The 13,327-nt window shown below is 44.5% G+C and overlaps 1 protein-coding gene across 1 annotated transcript; it reads left to right on the top strand.

The window, feature by feature from the left end:
• The first annotated feature begins 12,123 nt into the window (after nt 1–12,123).
• On the top strand, nt 12,124–12,858 carry LOC138876064 (uncharacterized). Its single transcript, XM_070154955.1, has one exon. It carries the CDS (start codon nt 12,124–12,126, stop codon nt 12,856–12,858), a length of 735 nt encoding a protein of 244 aa, XP_070011056.1.
• The last annotated feature ends 469 nt before the right edge of the window (nt 12,859–13,327 follow it).

The following is a 13,327-nucleotide window of genomic DNA, read 5'->3' as shown; positions in this document are numbered from 1 at the left end:
AGGAAACAAAATAGACGAGCCTCAACACGTCGTCCACATGGTTTTTTGATGATCGCCCCGAACGCATTCAAATGAAGGACCACTTAGGAACCACCAAATAAGCGCCAGAACTCGAAAATCGCCGTCGCCAGCAAGGTATAAACGCCCATCCCTCTTCCGATCTTCTACTTCACGGTTACTCTTGTGCAGGGAAATAACCAAGGTAATCAGGACGATACCCCGACTCGAAGATTCCGAGGCTTCAGAGCGTCCGTTGCACTCATTTCCTTTGATTGGAGTTTTTATCCCGAAATGGGGTTTTTACCGGTAGGGGTTTTTAATGAGGCAACATCGACGCACTTCCCGAGAAGGATCAGCAAGCATATGAGATTTTCTTTACAACCGGCCACGCACCGGAAAATAACGAACGAAACCCCCAATAGGGAATAACGCACCAGACCGAACGGTCCAGGAAGCCGTGCCCGCGTGGGCCGAGCTCGCAACAACGAAAAGGCACGTATTTACAACATTTATCTACACCGAGCAATAAAGAATATCTTTCTACATCTTATTCTCCAAACAAGGAAATATCAAGTATACCCCCGATAGGGGCCTCTCTACCAAACGCATCCCGAGATACTCGGTGACTTAGCGTCAGTAATTCAGCACCCGCACGACCCCAGGGTTAGAACTTCGGGCTCATAAAGCCCCCACAAGGCAACTCCGAGCTCACGAGAAGCGGTTTTCAAGCTTAAACAAACTCGGTGACTATCAATAATTGCCATGATCTGGAAAACCCGAAACTGTAAGACCCCTAGCGGCCAGACTCGGCGTAACCAGATTTATTCTACATTACAACAAAAACTGTAAGACCTCAACAGGCATGACAAATTGTAATACCTCAACAGGCATGACAAACTGTAAGACCTCAACAGGCATGAAAATCCCAAAGTTTAGGCTATACGTCGCATTTGTAAGAATCCCAAAAGGGCATACCCTCGGTGTAGACGCCTAAACTATCACTCAGGATCAAAAATGGCTCTATCCAAACACATACGACTACGGTCAAAATGGTTGATACAACTAAATTAACGCGACTTGGGGACGCCCGACCGTTGCTAAACAAAATTGCAGGCCACTACTTTGAATATACTTCAGAAAGAACCGGTTAAAACAGGCTTCCCTCAACAGGCAAAAATGATCTTCGACCATGTCAGCTCCAAATCACAAGGCTTCGACCTGCTCAGCCTATGAGATATGAACCTTTCGAGGTGCTCAAACATCGCCAATAACGACTTGAAATCGAGGTTCTTCCAGAACCGACGACGGATCAGACAAAATTATTTCAAAAGACCTTAACGAGCGGAAAACAAAGCCTACAAAAAGCATATGGGAAAAACAGCGTAAGAGCTATTGTCGCCAGCCAAACGAGCCTCCGGGCCGAACATTGAAAGGTCTCTATGACCAAACAGCGTAAGAGCCATCGCCAGCTTAAAAATTGACAACTTGAGGATTAAAATGAGCTCAAATCATAACCCGATTCGGAGACCAGATCCAAAATAGTTAACTATGCAAGCCTCCGGGCCACATATTGAAAGGTTTCAACGACCAAAATAGTGTAAGAGGCACTATAGCTAGTCTGAAAATACTTAAGGGTCAATTAAAGATCGAATCGCAACGCGACTCGGAGACTAGACCCAAAATAGTTAAAATGCAACATGCCTAAGGGCACGACATAAATGTCATTGTCGATCAGCAGAGTGAGCCTCCGGGCCATGCGCCTATAAGGTCACTTTGACCCAAAGCACAAAAGGCCATCGTTGCCCGCCCATGCAGGAAGGAAAGAACTGTAGGATCAATTAATGCTCGAATCGCAATGCGACTAAGAGACTGGACACAAAATAGTTGAAACAACCAAATGCCCAAGGGCAAGAAATAAAAACCATCATTGCTAGCCAAAACAAACGCGAAACTCGAGGGTAAATTAAGCTCGAGTCGGATCTCGACTCGAAGACGGTTAAAGCATGCAAGCCTAAGGGCAAATTCGGGGTCGAATCGACCTAATTGAAACTCCAACGAGCAAAAATACAGAAGATACAAGTTGCGGGGCTCCCCTCTTATTTCTACATATTGATGATGGAGCGCAATCTCAGCCTACATCATATAATGAAAGCTATATATACACAACAAAGAAGACAGGGAATGTTCATTCCGTTTTTTTTTCCTGACAATTATACCCCGGCGGTCTCCTTCTTATCGTCCTCAACATCGGACAGTAGGAACTTGGCATCATACTCCTCTCATTTGGCTTGCTAGATCTCCTCCGAGAGATCAAAGCCCCGGGTGTGAATCTCCTCAAGGATTTCCCTCCAGGATCTACACCTCACGTACTCCTTGCCATTGTTTCCACAATCGAGGGTCTTCTTCAGCTCAGCTTTAGCAGCAACATCGCTTCTTGAATAAGCCGCCATTTTATGTCCCACACTGGTGTTGTTCATCACAACCTCGGCCCGGAAATTCACCACCTCGGTTTTCTCCCGTGAAAGCTTGGATGAGAGTCTCACGATCATCTTTTCCCGAGCGGAATAATTCGCACGGGCGGCCTGAATTTGCGCCTCAAGAGAGGAAGCCCTAGCCTAAGCCCTTTCTTTGGCATCAAAATGGGCATTCACATGTACCTGCAGCTCGATGAATTCACGTTTGGCTCTGCCAACCTCGCCCCAGAGTTGTTCCATCTCATCCACCTTATCCTCCAACTGAAACAACAACACGTCAATATGGCGAGACAAAAAGGGAATATAGGCTAGCACGAGAAGCAGGATACCTGTTTCTCCAAGAGGGCCTCCCGGGCCCGACTCCGGTCTGCCTCACGCCGTAAAGTGACGAGCTCACTTTCCTTTGCCGCACAAAGAAGTTTGAGGGACTTCTCCCTATCTCGAGCATCACGCAATGAGGCCTCGCAACGAAGCAGTTCGGCTTTGAGACTATCAAAATCCTGAGAAAGAAATCCAGATAAATAAAAAGAAAAGAGAGGAGCGTAGGGCCAGAACATCCTTACAGCCACTGAAACTCACCATAATGCCAAAGCGATGAGCCTCGCCGAAGGCCAAAGCAACGTTCGACAAAGCACCAACCCTGGAAGGTTGCCGGTCGGCCGAGTCACTTACCCTTAACATATGTGAAGAAGGCGCCTCATCATGATCCCTCTCACACCCCGGGGCATCTTTCCTTTTACCGGCGCTCCTTGACCCCGGGACCAACAATCTCTCTTCCTCCCTCAGGGAACCCGGCCTCACCTCGAAAGGACTCTCGGCACCTGCAACAGACAAATCAGATAAGCCAACAAGAAGGAAGCCACCTCTTAGGGGGGGGGTAGAACGCCAGGCACCTACCATGACGCTTCGCTTCCCATCTCCCTTTTGATAGATCTCACCACCAGTGCTTATCGTAAGTCGAGCAAGCTGCTAGCTTACGTGACCATTCATCTAAATCAGGGACCTCACAGGGCGACCAATGAGTTGCTACAAACAAAGAATAGAAAGATATCATTACGGGGACAACCCCTTGTTGAAACAAAGGCAGTTTAAACGAAGCGCTTACATGTGAAGTTCCATTTCTGAGGGAATGACAAAATTTCTCTAGGGATAACATCGGTCGTCCGGATTTGAACGAACTGATTCATCCATCCGCAGTCCTCATCCTCCTCGCTGCCAATCACAGGAGCTTGGGTGGATATACGCTGAAGAGCAATCAGGCCCCGATAGCGCAATGGCTGATACAACCTCACGAGGTGGCTGAGGGTGTATTCTATCTAGGCCTTGTCAGCAAAATATCTCATCGACTGTACTATTCTCAAAAGAAAGGGATGAACCTGTGCCAACTTTACTTGATATCTTCTACAGAAATCAAGCACGACCCGGTCTGGAGAACCCGGCGTAAGAACATGAATATACACACTCAAGAACCCCACAACGTACGTCATGACACTCTCCTCGGGGAAAGGTGCTTGCAAAATCATGCCTTCCCCCCATCCGTATTCTTTCCTGATCATCTCGAGGTTTCTCTCCCTCACCGATGAAATAATCATTGACACATGCTCTCGATGGACTAGAACATTAGGAGGCCTCCCCGATGTGATAGCCCTCTTTGAGGCAGGGCAACCAGAGCCTCGCTTTCCCGATATCGGGGGTGAGCCGCTGGTACCAACCAAAGGTGGAGCACAGTAGGGACTCCCCTTCATCCGAGGATCAGGCATCGAAGCGGTAGACATGATTACAACAGAATAAGTGGAAGAAGATGAGGATCCAAGCAAAAACTTTCTGAAGCAGGGAAGCGGAAAGACTAACACAAAGTGCCAGGCTCTGCAGAGGAGATAAGCTTATCAAGAACTACAAAATTGCCGCTTAAGGGGGTGGATGAGCAAATATATAGAGGCTAAGCGACAATTACTCGTTTTCCCAAGAGGGCTAATTAATTATGGTCGTGTTAACGTCACCTTCTCCTTGGGGAGTGCACTGGCAGAATCATTCCAGGCTCCCACATAACTCATAAAGCCGAGGGACCTCGGGAGATCCCCGACATCATAAATATCGGTTCAGAAGCAGCTATCAATTCAACCTATGACGAAGGGTCATATTAGCTTAGATGGTAAGACTTTAACGTGTATAAGATAAGTCTACTTAGTCTCTTAGTCATAAGACATAAGTCTCTTAGTAATAGAAATCATATACTTTTCTTTCAAATTCAAAAGCACTTCAAGAATAGAAGCTAAACCCAAATCATATATCACTTTAGCATTCTGATGAGTTGCCAAATGCAAGAGTGAGGAATTGCCAAATACAAGGCATTTCGTTAGCCATTCTTATGATTTTCAACAAAAACGTGAATTATTGCAACTAAAGGAAATCCAACGAGAATTATTAGCAACGTAAAATTTTGCGATTCTAAAGGAGTACGGTGCAACCTTTTTCAAGAACATCATACAGATTTTTCCCTACTCTAGGTATGTTAAGGCCATCCCTTCTTTCTTTTTGGCATGATCCAAGTCATACAGAAGAGAAAACGCATAGTTTTCATAAACGACTCTATTCATAGAAATACTAGGGGGTCTCTGTGTTCTTGATTCTCCATGTGACATATTATTATATATTCTGTTCATGGGTCTCAAAATAATACGTAGTTGATAAAGTTTATCCAAAAGGAATATTGAGATTATTAACACATTTTCATGCATTTCATACATTTATAAATGTACATCGACCTATGACCAGATGGAGTTATATATGCCTATTTATATGTATATGGGATATGGGAAAAGGTTACGGCGTTTTATACGCACCACCACCTGATCAGTTGGTATATGTTGATGATGTTGCCCACAATGGCTGAGACAATATGATGGGATGCCCTCAAAGGCTTGATGATATTATGTACACCTATACCTATGCATGACACGACATTTATATGCACATGCATGACATTATAAATGTTTCATAATTTATAAAGTTATTCATATTTACGGAAGAATTTCCTTATTCCATGTTTCATCTATGTCTTTTACGTGCTAATTTTCCTGAGGCCTGCATTTCATGCCCACAGGTGCAAGTAGGCAAGCTGACGGTCCCCCTTCTTAGGATCCTTGATCAACGAGAGTTGGCGTGCTCCACTTGATCCAGAGCTGCTTTTGATTTTGGTACAATATGCTTATATATATATATATATATATATATATGACGTGGCTCAGTCCCGTGTTTGTACTTCTGTATTTCCACTAAAGGTCTGTAGACAGTTATTTATAGTTGGATAGTATGTGGCCTCATCGACTTTCAGTTTTGGCTATATAGTAAACTATATAGCCAAGTAAAAACTTTCTGAAGCAGGGAAGAGGAAGGACTAACACAAAGTGCCATGCTCTGCAGAGGAGATAGGCATATCAAGAACTGCAAAATTGCCGCTTAAGGGGGTGGATGAGCAATTATATAGAGGCTAAGCGACAATTACTCATTTTCCCAAGAGGGCTAATTAATTATGGTCGTGGTAACGTCACCTTCTCCTTGGGGAGTGCACTGGCAGAATCATTCCAGGCTCCCACATAACTCATAAAGCCGAGGGACCTCGGGAGATCCCCAACATCATAAATATCGGTTCAGAAGCAACTATCAATTCAACCTCGGGACGTGGCTAGTCTTGGGGCCCTCGATCTATCCTAGGAAAAGGCCCCGAAGGGCCGATGCCGTAACGCAAAAACAAAAAGCAGAGAGAAGGGCTAACCGAATAAAAGCTCTTTTTATATATTGGCAAAGAGAAGAAATGTCTTTACACTATTTGTTTCCCCGGGGGGGGGGGGACACATGAAGCAAAAAGGAAGGCATACAAAAAAGGATCTGAGGCTACTCCTCGCCACCATCGTCTTCACCCTTATCAGGGACAATCAAGAGCGCCAATCTTCCATCTGCCGCACGAACCTCCTCCAGGTTGGCAGACAGCTCGAAGCCTCTGGAATCGAGTTCCTCCAGGGCCTCCCTCTTTGCCTCCGCTTTGGCATGCTCGACCGCCCGGATTAGTTTTTGCTCAACTGCCATGGATATATCACGAAGCATTGTATGCGCTGTGGTCGCATCCTCCTTATAAGTGGCAGCATCTCATTCGGCCTCAGACTTAGCCGCGGCCAAAGCAACAATCTCCCTGCGAGTGTCCGTTAGAAGTTCTGGGATGTCACCAATTCCCCGGCCACTATCTCATTCCGCTCTTTCAGCCCGAAGATCTCCGCTTTCAACTGACTAATCTGCGAGTCACTCTGCTCGACCTACGGGAGAAGGGCAATGAATATATGAATCCAAAACACATGTGAATATGGGGTAAAAGGTCGGGCATGTGCAAGGCAGAGTACCTGAGTAGCAATAGCGGCCTTCTCCCAAAGCACCACCTCCAAAGCGGCCTGAAGTTCTCCTAACTCTTTATCCCCCCGGGCAGAGCGAGCCTTCAAATCCTGCAGCTTCGAAGCAACTATCTTACGCTCCTTTTCGTGGCAAGAAAGTTCCCCGCGGAGCCGAAGAATGGCATGGTCATGCATCTCCTTACCCTATGGCACAACGAGAAAGTTAGAAAGATGACGAATAACGCCTGAGAATGAAAAGAAACACGTGAGGGAAAACCATCACCTACTGCATCGACTTCTCTGCCGCTTTAATAGCACCAGGAATATCGAGATCAGCCCTGTCGATTACGCCATCAAAAATGTTGGCGATAAAGTCTCACCCTTTGGGAGGAGTCCCAGCTGTGGCACTGATCATCCCTTCGGCACCCCTCAATTCCCCTGATAAAACCGGAAAGTTCGCAATAAGGTCGTTCAGTTCGCCGATTTCTCCAAGTGGCAACCCACATTCCTGGAAGGCCCTAAGCTCCGATCCGTCCGGATCCACGCCAACGACCCTCCTAGTATAAGCTACACCAAATCCGGTCGTGTGATTCGAAGCTACGTCAGCATCCTCTTCAAGGACCCCCGGGTCACGAGCCCGGTCGGAGCCGGCTGTTCCAGACTAAGCGGCCTCCGACCGGGCTCCTGCGAATCTCTCGCACTGGACGTTGTTCTCCTCCTCAACAGACTTCCATCATCATCCTCCCCTTCAATATCAGGATTCGACCCAGAGGTTAGAGCAGCAGTCCCATCAGGTCGGGCAATGGCTGCCCTGCTTTTCCTTTTCTTGTTCGTACCAGGCTCCAAGGCCTTTTCTTTACCGTCAGGGGGCGGCCTCATCTGCATATTCTCACCAAGACCTGCACCAACGCAACAACCGTGATACGTTTTCACTAGGGGCTCAAAAGGAAACATGAAATGCGAAGCACAGGTGGTAGAGGAACCTCACCATGATTCTTGGCCACCCAACGCTCCTTAGCCAGGACGGTCCAAGACCAAACGCGGTACGAGAACTTCTCTCTCAAACGCCTGATCCATCCGAAAAATCTGGGACCACCTCCGGATGCTAAGCAGCGGCTGCGAAAAGCACAAAGAGGTTATTATGACGAATGAAAGAATAGTCGAGAAGCGGTTAAAGGGAAATTCACTTACGTCAGGCGTTCCACTACTCTAGAAAGGGCATTCTTTGGGCCGAGATAATGTCCTAGGTCCTCACTCGGATAAACCTGCTCATCCATCCTTGGTCCTTCCCCTCATCAACGCTCATGAAAAAAGATTTTTTGGATCTGTGGCGGAGCTTGATTAAACCTCGATATAGCCGAGGGCGGTACAGTCTGATTAGATGATTAAGGATAAAAACCTCACCCCCAACAATTTCAGTGAAATGTCTGAGCATTAACACTATCCTCCAAAAGGATGGGTAGATCTGACCAAGTGTCACCTGGTATTGGGCGTAGAAGTCAAGAATAACCAGGTCAATTTCCAAGGTAGGAGATTTGATGGATTTATCAGGGCCTAGGGCGAATGGGTAAGTGTATAAATAAAGGAATCCAGCCTTGAAGTTAGTAATGTTATCGTTGGGGCCGGAAATTTCTACCTCTACTATCTTACTCCATCGGCAGTCCTCCCTCACCTTGCTAACATTGGTCACGACGCTAACATATCAAGACACGTGCTCACACCGACCCGTCATAGACGAGGGAGTCTCGTTATCAAAATCCTTTGACGTGTCAAGATCGAGCGAGGTACATTGCTCTAAAGTGGGAGCCGACCTGTTTTCTCCCTCAAGTAATCGGGACGACGATGCAGTATTGTTCCGTCCGGGAACCGTCCTAGAAGTCCTAGCCATGTAAAATGCTAAAAACCCTTCTGTGAAAAGAGGAAAGGATGTCAAATAACAAAATTCTGACTCGCGCGCTTGTAAGAAGGGTGAATATGGGAAGTATCTAGCAACCGATTAATTTATAGGAATCGATTGGGAAGTAGAAGAGACAAGCCTATGACAGTTCGTGGATTTCTCGATTACCGTATCTGACGGTGGCTTTGCACGGTTCTCTGGGGCATGACATTTAATGCTCTTAGACGGTTGACGTCATAGCAATAATGACCTCAAGACGATGATTCAATATCATTTCTTATTACTTCATTCTAGGAAACACGGAGACTATCTGTACGTGGTGAAATCATGGGGGTCTATTTCCTACCATTAAGGTACATTTGGGAAGTCATTTCAGCATCTCGAGGCTGTAGGATTATGATCGAGCTCCCTCCCTCGAAGTTCGTCCGCAACCCTACAGAGATTCCGAGGATAAGGAATTTATCCGCGACTCGATGAAGGTTCCAAATACGGGGAATTCCCGAGGCAAGCGTAGAGTCAATAGACACTAGTACCATGCCTAGCCATCCTATCCCCATGTCTTTACATTCAATACACTTTATACTATATGGTATTCCCTCTCCTATATAAGGGGAATCCATGCCACTTTGTAAAGGGCTGATGTTTGATGTACCGGAGAATTTCGGCACATTTCAATACTAATTGATTAGATTTTAGCTTGTTTTGAATGCAATTACCTCCTTTACTTATGTAATTTTAGTGTTTTTGCAGTACATGAGGTTTAAGGACCCAAGAGCATGGAAATGAAAGCAAAAAGCCACAAAAAGACAAGAAAAGAGCAAAATATAGCAAAAAATGTGGATATGCGACGCATTATGCGATCGCAAATCCTACATGTGAGCCGCATAAGGTGCAAAGGATCTCAAATCAAAACAGAAAGTTAGCCAAAATCTGGTGCAAATAATGCGGTCTAAAATGCGATTGCATAACAGGTTTACGGACCGCAAACTCATGAAGAGAAGTGCTGATGGTGGAAAATACGGCGCAGAACGCGATCACATAGCTTGAATGTGGTACGCAAACCCACAATGCGACGACGGCCTGGAAATTAGGGTTTTGAAGTGCGATGGGCATGTAGAGAATTCGGACCGCATGTATGATTTGCGACAGAAATGCGGTCGCACACTTGACCTGAAAGTGCATTTTTGTCCGTTTTCTGTCTCAATTTTTGGCCCTCTATAAATAGATTTATTGTGATTTTGTGGGCTCATCTGGTCTGACTTTGAAGCTACAATACAAGGCATTAATATTCCTCTCTTTTGGAAGCTTTTGCGTCAAAAATCTTTCACTTTGTAAGCTTTATGGCATTAAATAGTGTCTTCCTTTTGTATTTTAGCATGTGTAGCTAACTTTAAATACTAAGGTTGTGGACCCTAAATGTTTGTTATGTTAATGGGTGTTTAACATTGAATATATATATATAATGGTTGGGTGATATTTATTTACTTCTCATTCTTCATTTATTGTTGGTGGTTGCAAACATTAACAAGTGCCATTAAATTCTTGCTTTGCTTGGGAAAGTGGGTTGGAATTTGGAAGAAGTAAATATCAAAGACTCAAGGCTCTAAACCTTGTTTAATAGAATCTCTTAGGAATAAGTGGGTTTTATTTGACATATAATATTGTTCTTAATTGCAACTCTTTTATATTTGGAAAAAATCATAAAAAGAAAATACTACCCAACTATTGAAAAATATTGGGTAGACATTTAGACATCATTTGCATATCAAAAGGACCTTCCATTAGAAATATATCATATTAACACCGATAGCATTACACTTCATTAAAGGGGACACAACCTTGGTTTCTTTAATCAAATTATTTACATTCTCAATATTTCAACTAGCTGTTACTTCAAATCAAACTCAATTCATAGTCTTGTTACCGTTAACTGGATAGAACTACGACTTTAGTCGAGCAACACACTAATCGAGTAACCTTGTCGCACCTATTCCCTGTGGGATTCGACCCCAACCTTGTTGGGTTATTATATTTGACACCGACCGCCTTACACTATTTATTAAAGTGTAATTTGAGCGTATAAAATTTTGGCGCTGTTGCCGGGGAATACGGTTTTGAAATTACTAATTAGTGTGTGCTTTACTTTACGTCTTATTTTATTCCATCACACTTTGCTTGTTTTGCTTGGTGTTGATAGGAAAACATGTATGAGTATGGATATGACGTAGAGGCAGAAATGGGAGAAAATCCTTTTGTGGACATCGAGGAGTACATTGAGGATACAAATGCTATTGTACCTCTGGCTGTTGGCGCTGCAACGTTCAAGGTGGAACATGGTTTAATCCTTATGCTCAAAGCGGAGGGGTTTTTCAGGAATTCCACTGATGATGATCCGACACAACATCTTAGAAACTTCTTGGGTGTGTGTGCAATGCATAAGCAGAATAATGTCTCTGATGATGCCCTAAGGTTGAGATGCTTCAAGTATTCTCTAGCTGGGGACGCAAGGAAATGGATCCAAAATCTGCCCCCAAACTCCTTTCATTCTTGGGCCGAACTTGTCCGAGCCTTCTTATCTAAATGGTTCCCGCAAAGTAAGAAGTCGGAGCTCCGGGATAAAATTTTCTTTTTCAAGCAAGTACCGGGAGAACATCTACATGAGGCATGGGATCGTTTCAAATTATATTTGGTGAGGTCTCCCAACCATGGTTTTCCGGATTCTACTTTGTTGGAGAAATTCTACATGGGCTTGGATCCTATGAACCAATCTATAGCCAAGAATGCAGCTGTCGGATCTTTCATGGACAAATCATTCGCAAGGGTGACACAAATACTTGACAAATGGCAAAATATAATCAAGTGTGGCACTCCGAGGACACTACAGGTGGAATTACATATGGTTCTCCTTCCTTGAGTAACATGATCAAGGAAAATCAAGAGAGAGATCAAGTGATTGCAGGGCTTGCTACAAATGTTAATGTGTTGACAAAGATGTTCACCGAAAGACAAACAAAGAAGGTAAATGTGATTAAGGATGTGCAACCCGTATCCAATGAGGATTTTGAGGAAGCAAATTATGTCAACAACTCTCAAAGAGGGTACCAAAGGCAACAATACCAAGGTCAAGGACAACAAAACAATGGAGGCCAAAACCGCAAGGGCAAGGCCACCAACAATGGCGAAATGACCAAGATGGCTCAAACCAAGGAAATTGGAACAACAACAACAACTTCTCAAACCGGAGTTCAAACCCTTATGTTCCCCCAAAGGGTCACTATTAAAATCAAGGTTCCTCAAGCGAGTCTAAGTTGGAAAGTATGCTTGAACGGGTATTGAAAAATCAAGAAAATCCGACACTTCTATGAGGAACATGACTGAGCTTGTTGGCTCTTATACCGCATCCATTCAAAAATTGTATATGCAAATAAGAGACCTCTCTAGGGAGAAAAATCCAAAGCAAAAGGGAACACTTCCTAGTGACATAATTGTGAACCCAAAGGGTAGTGGGAGTGGCCCAACTTCTCATGTCATGGCAATTACTACTAGGAGTGGGAAGATACTACAAGGAGAGGGTGAACAAGTGGTTGAGATAGAAGAGTTAGAGAAAGGTGTTGAGGTTGAAGAGCCAAGTGTTGTCGAAATTGAGAAAATTTCGGAAGATGCGCAAGTGCAAGAAGAGAACCGGGAAGCGGTAAAGGAAAAGGTAAAACAGACACCAAAAACTCTTCCACCTATTCTTAGACCTCCTCCTCCATTCCCTCAAAGACTCGCTAGGAAGGTTGATGATAGCAAACTCGAGAAGTTCTACGACATTCTCAAGCAATTATCGGTGAATATGCCATTTGTGGAAGCATTTCAAGAGATGCCGGGTTTTGCTAAGTATTTGAAAGAATTGATCACCAAGAAGAAAACCACCAAAAATGAAGTGGTGAATGTGACTCACCAGGTTAGTTCCATCATTGCAACATCACCTGTTCAAAAGAAAGAGGACTCGGGAGCTCTTACCATTCCTTGTACCATCAGGGTACATGATTTTGCAAGATCCCTTTGTGATAATGGAGCGAGCATCAACTTGATGCCTCTTGCCATTTACAAGAAAGCATGATTGGGTATGTCAAGGCCCACAAGTATGAGATTGCAAATGGCCGATCGTTCCATCAAACGCCCGGTGGGAATTATTGATGATGTACTTATGAAGGTGGAAAAATTTCATTTACCCGCCGACTTCGTAATCCTTGATTGTGCGGTTGACAAAGAGATCCCTATCATCTTGGGGAGACCATTCCTTGCCACGGGAAGAGCACTCATGGATTCGGAACGGAATGATATTAAATTTCGTGTGAATGATGAAGAGGTTAAATTCCTAGCAAGAAAGGGTATGAAACTACCACATGAGTGTGAAAGCATCTCAGTGATCAATGTTGTTGATGAAGAAGAGGATGCGGTTGAAATAAAAATGGAAGAACAATGCCTCGGCGAAGCATTGGCGGCTATTTTGGTGATCTTTGATGGTGAGGATATGGAGGGATATATGGAATCGGTAAATGCATTGGAGGGGCTTGGTTCTTACACTT

Source organism: Nicotiana sylvestris, chromosome 8, assembly GCF_000393655.2.
Source record: "Nicotiana sylvestris chromosome 8, ASM39365v2, whole genome shotgun sequence".
NCBI classification, from domain to species: Eukaryota; Viridiplantae; Streptophyta; class Magnoliopsida; order Solanales; family Solanaceae; genus Nicotiana; species Nicotiana sylvestris.
Note: the sequence above shows the minus strand (reverse complement) of the source record. Positions and strands in the feature narration are given on the sequence as shown.

Coding starts and splice junctions, on each gene's coding strand:
- LOC138876064 (XM_070154955.1), top strand. CDS start 12,124: ATGACTGAGCTTGTTGGCTCTTATACCGCATCCATTCAAAAATTGTAT.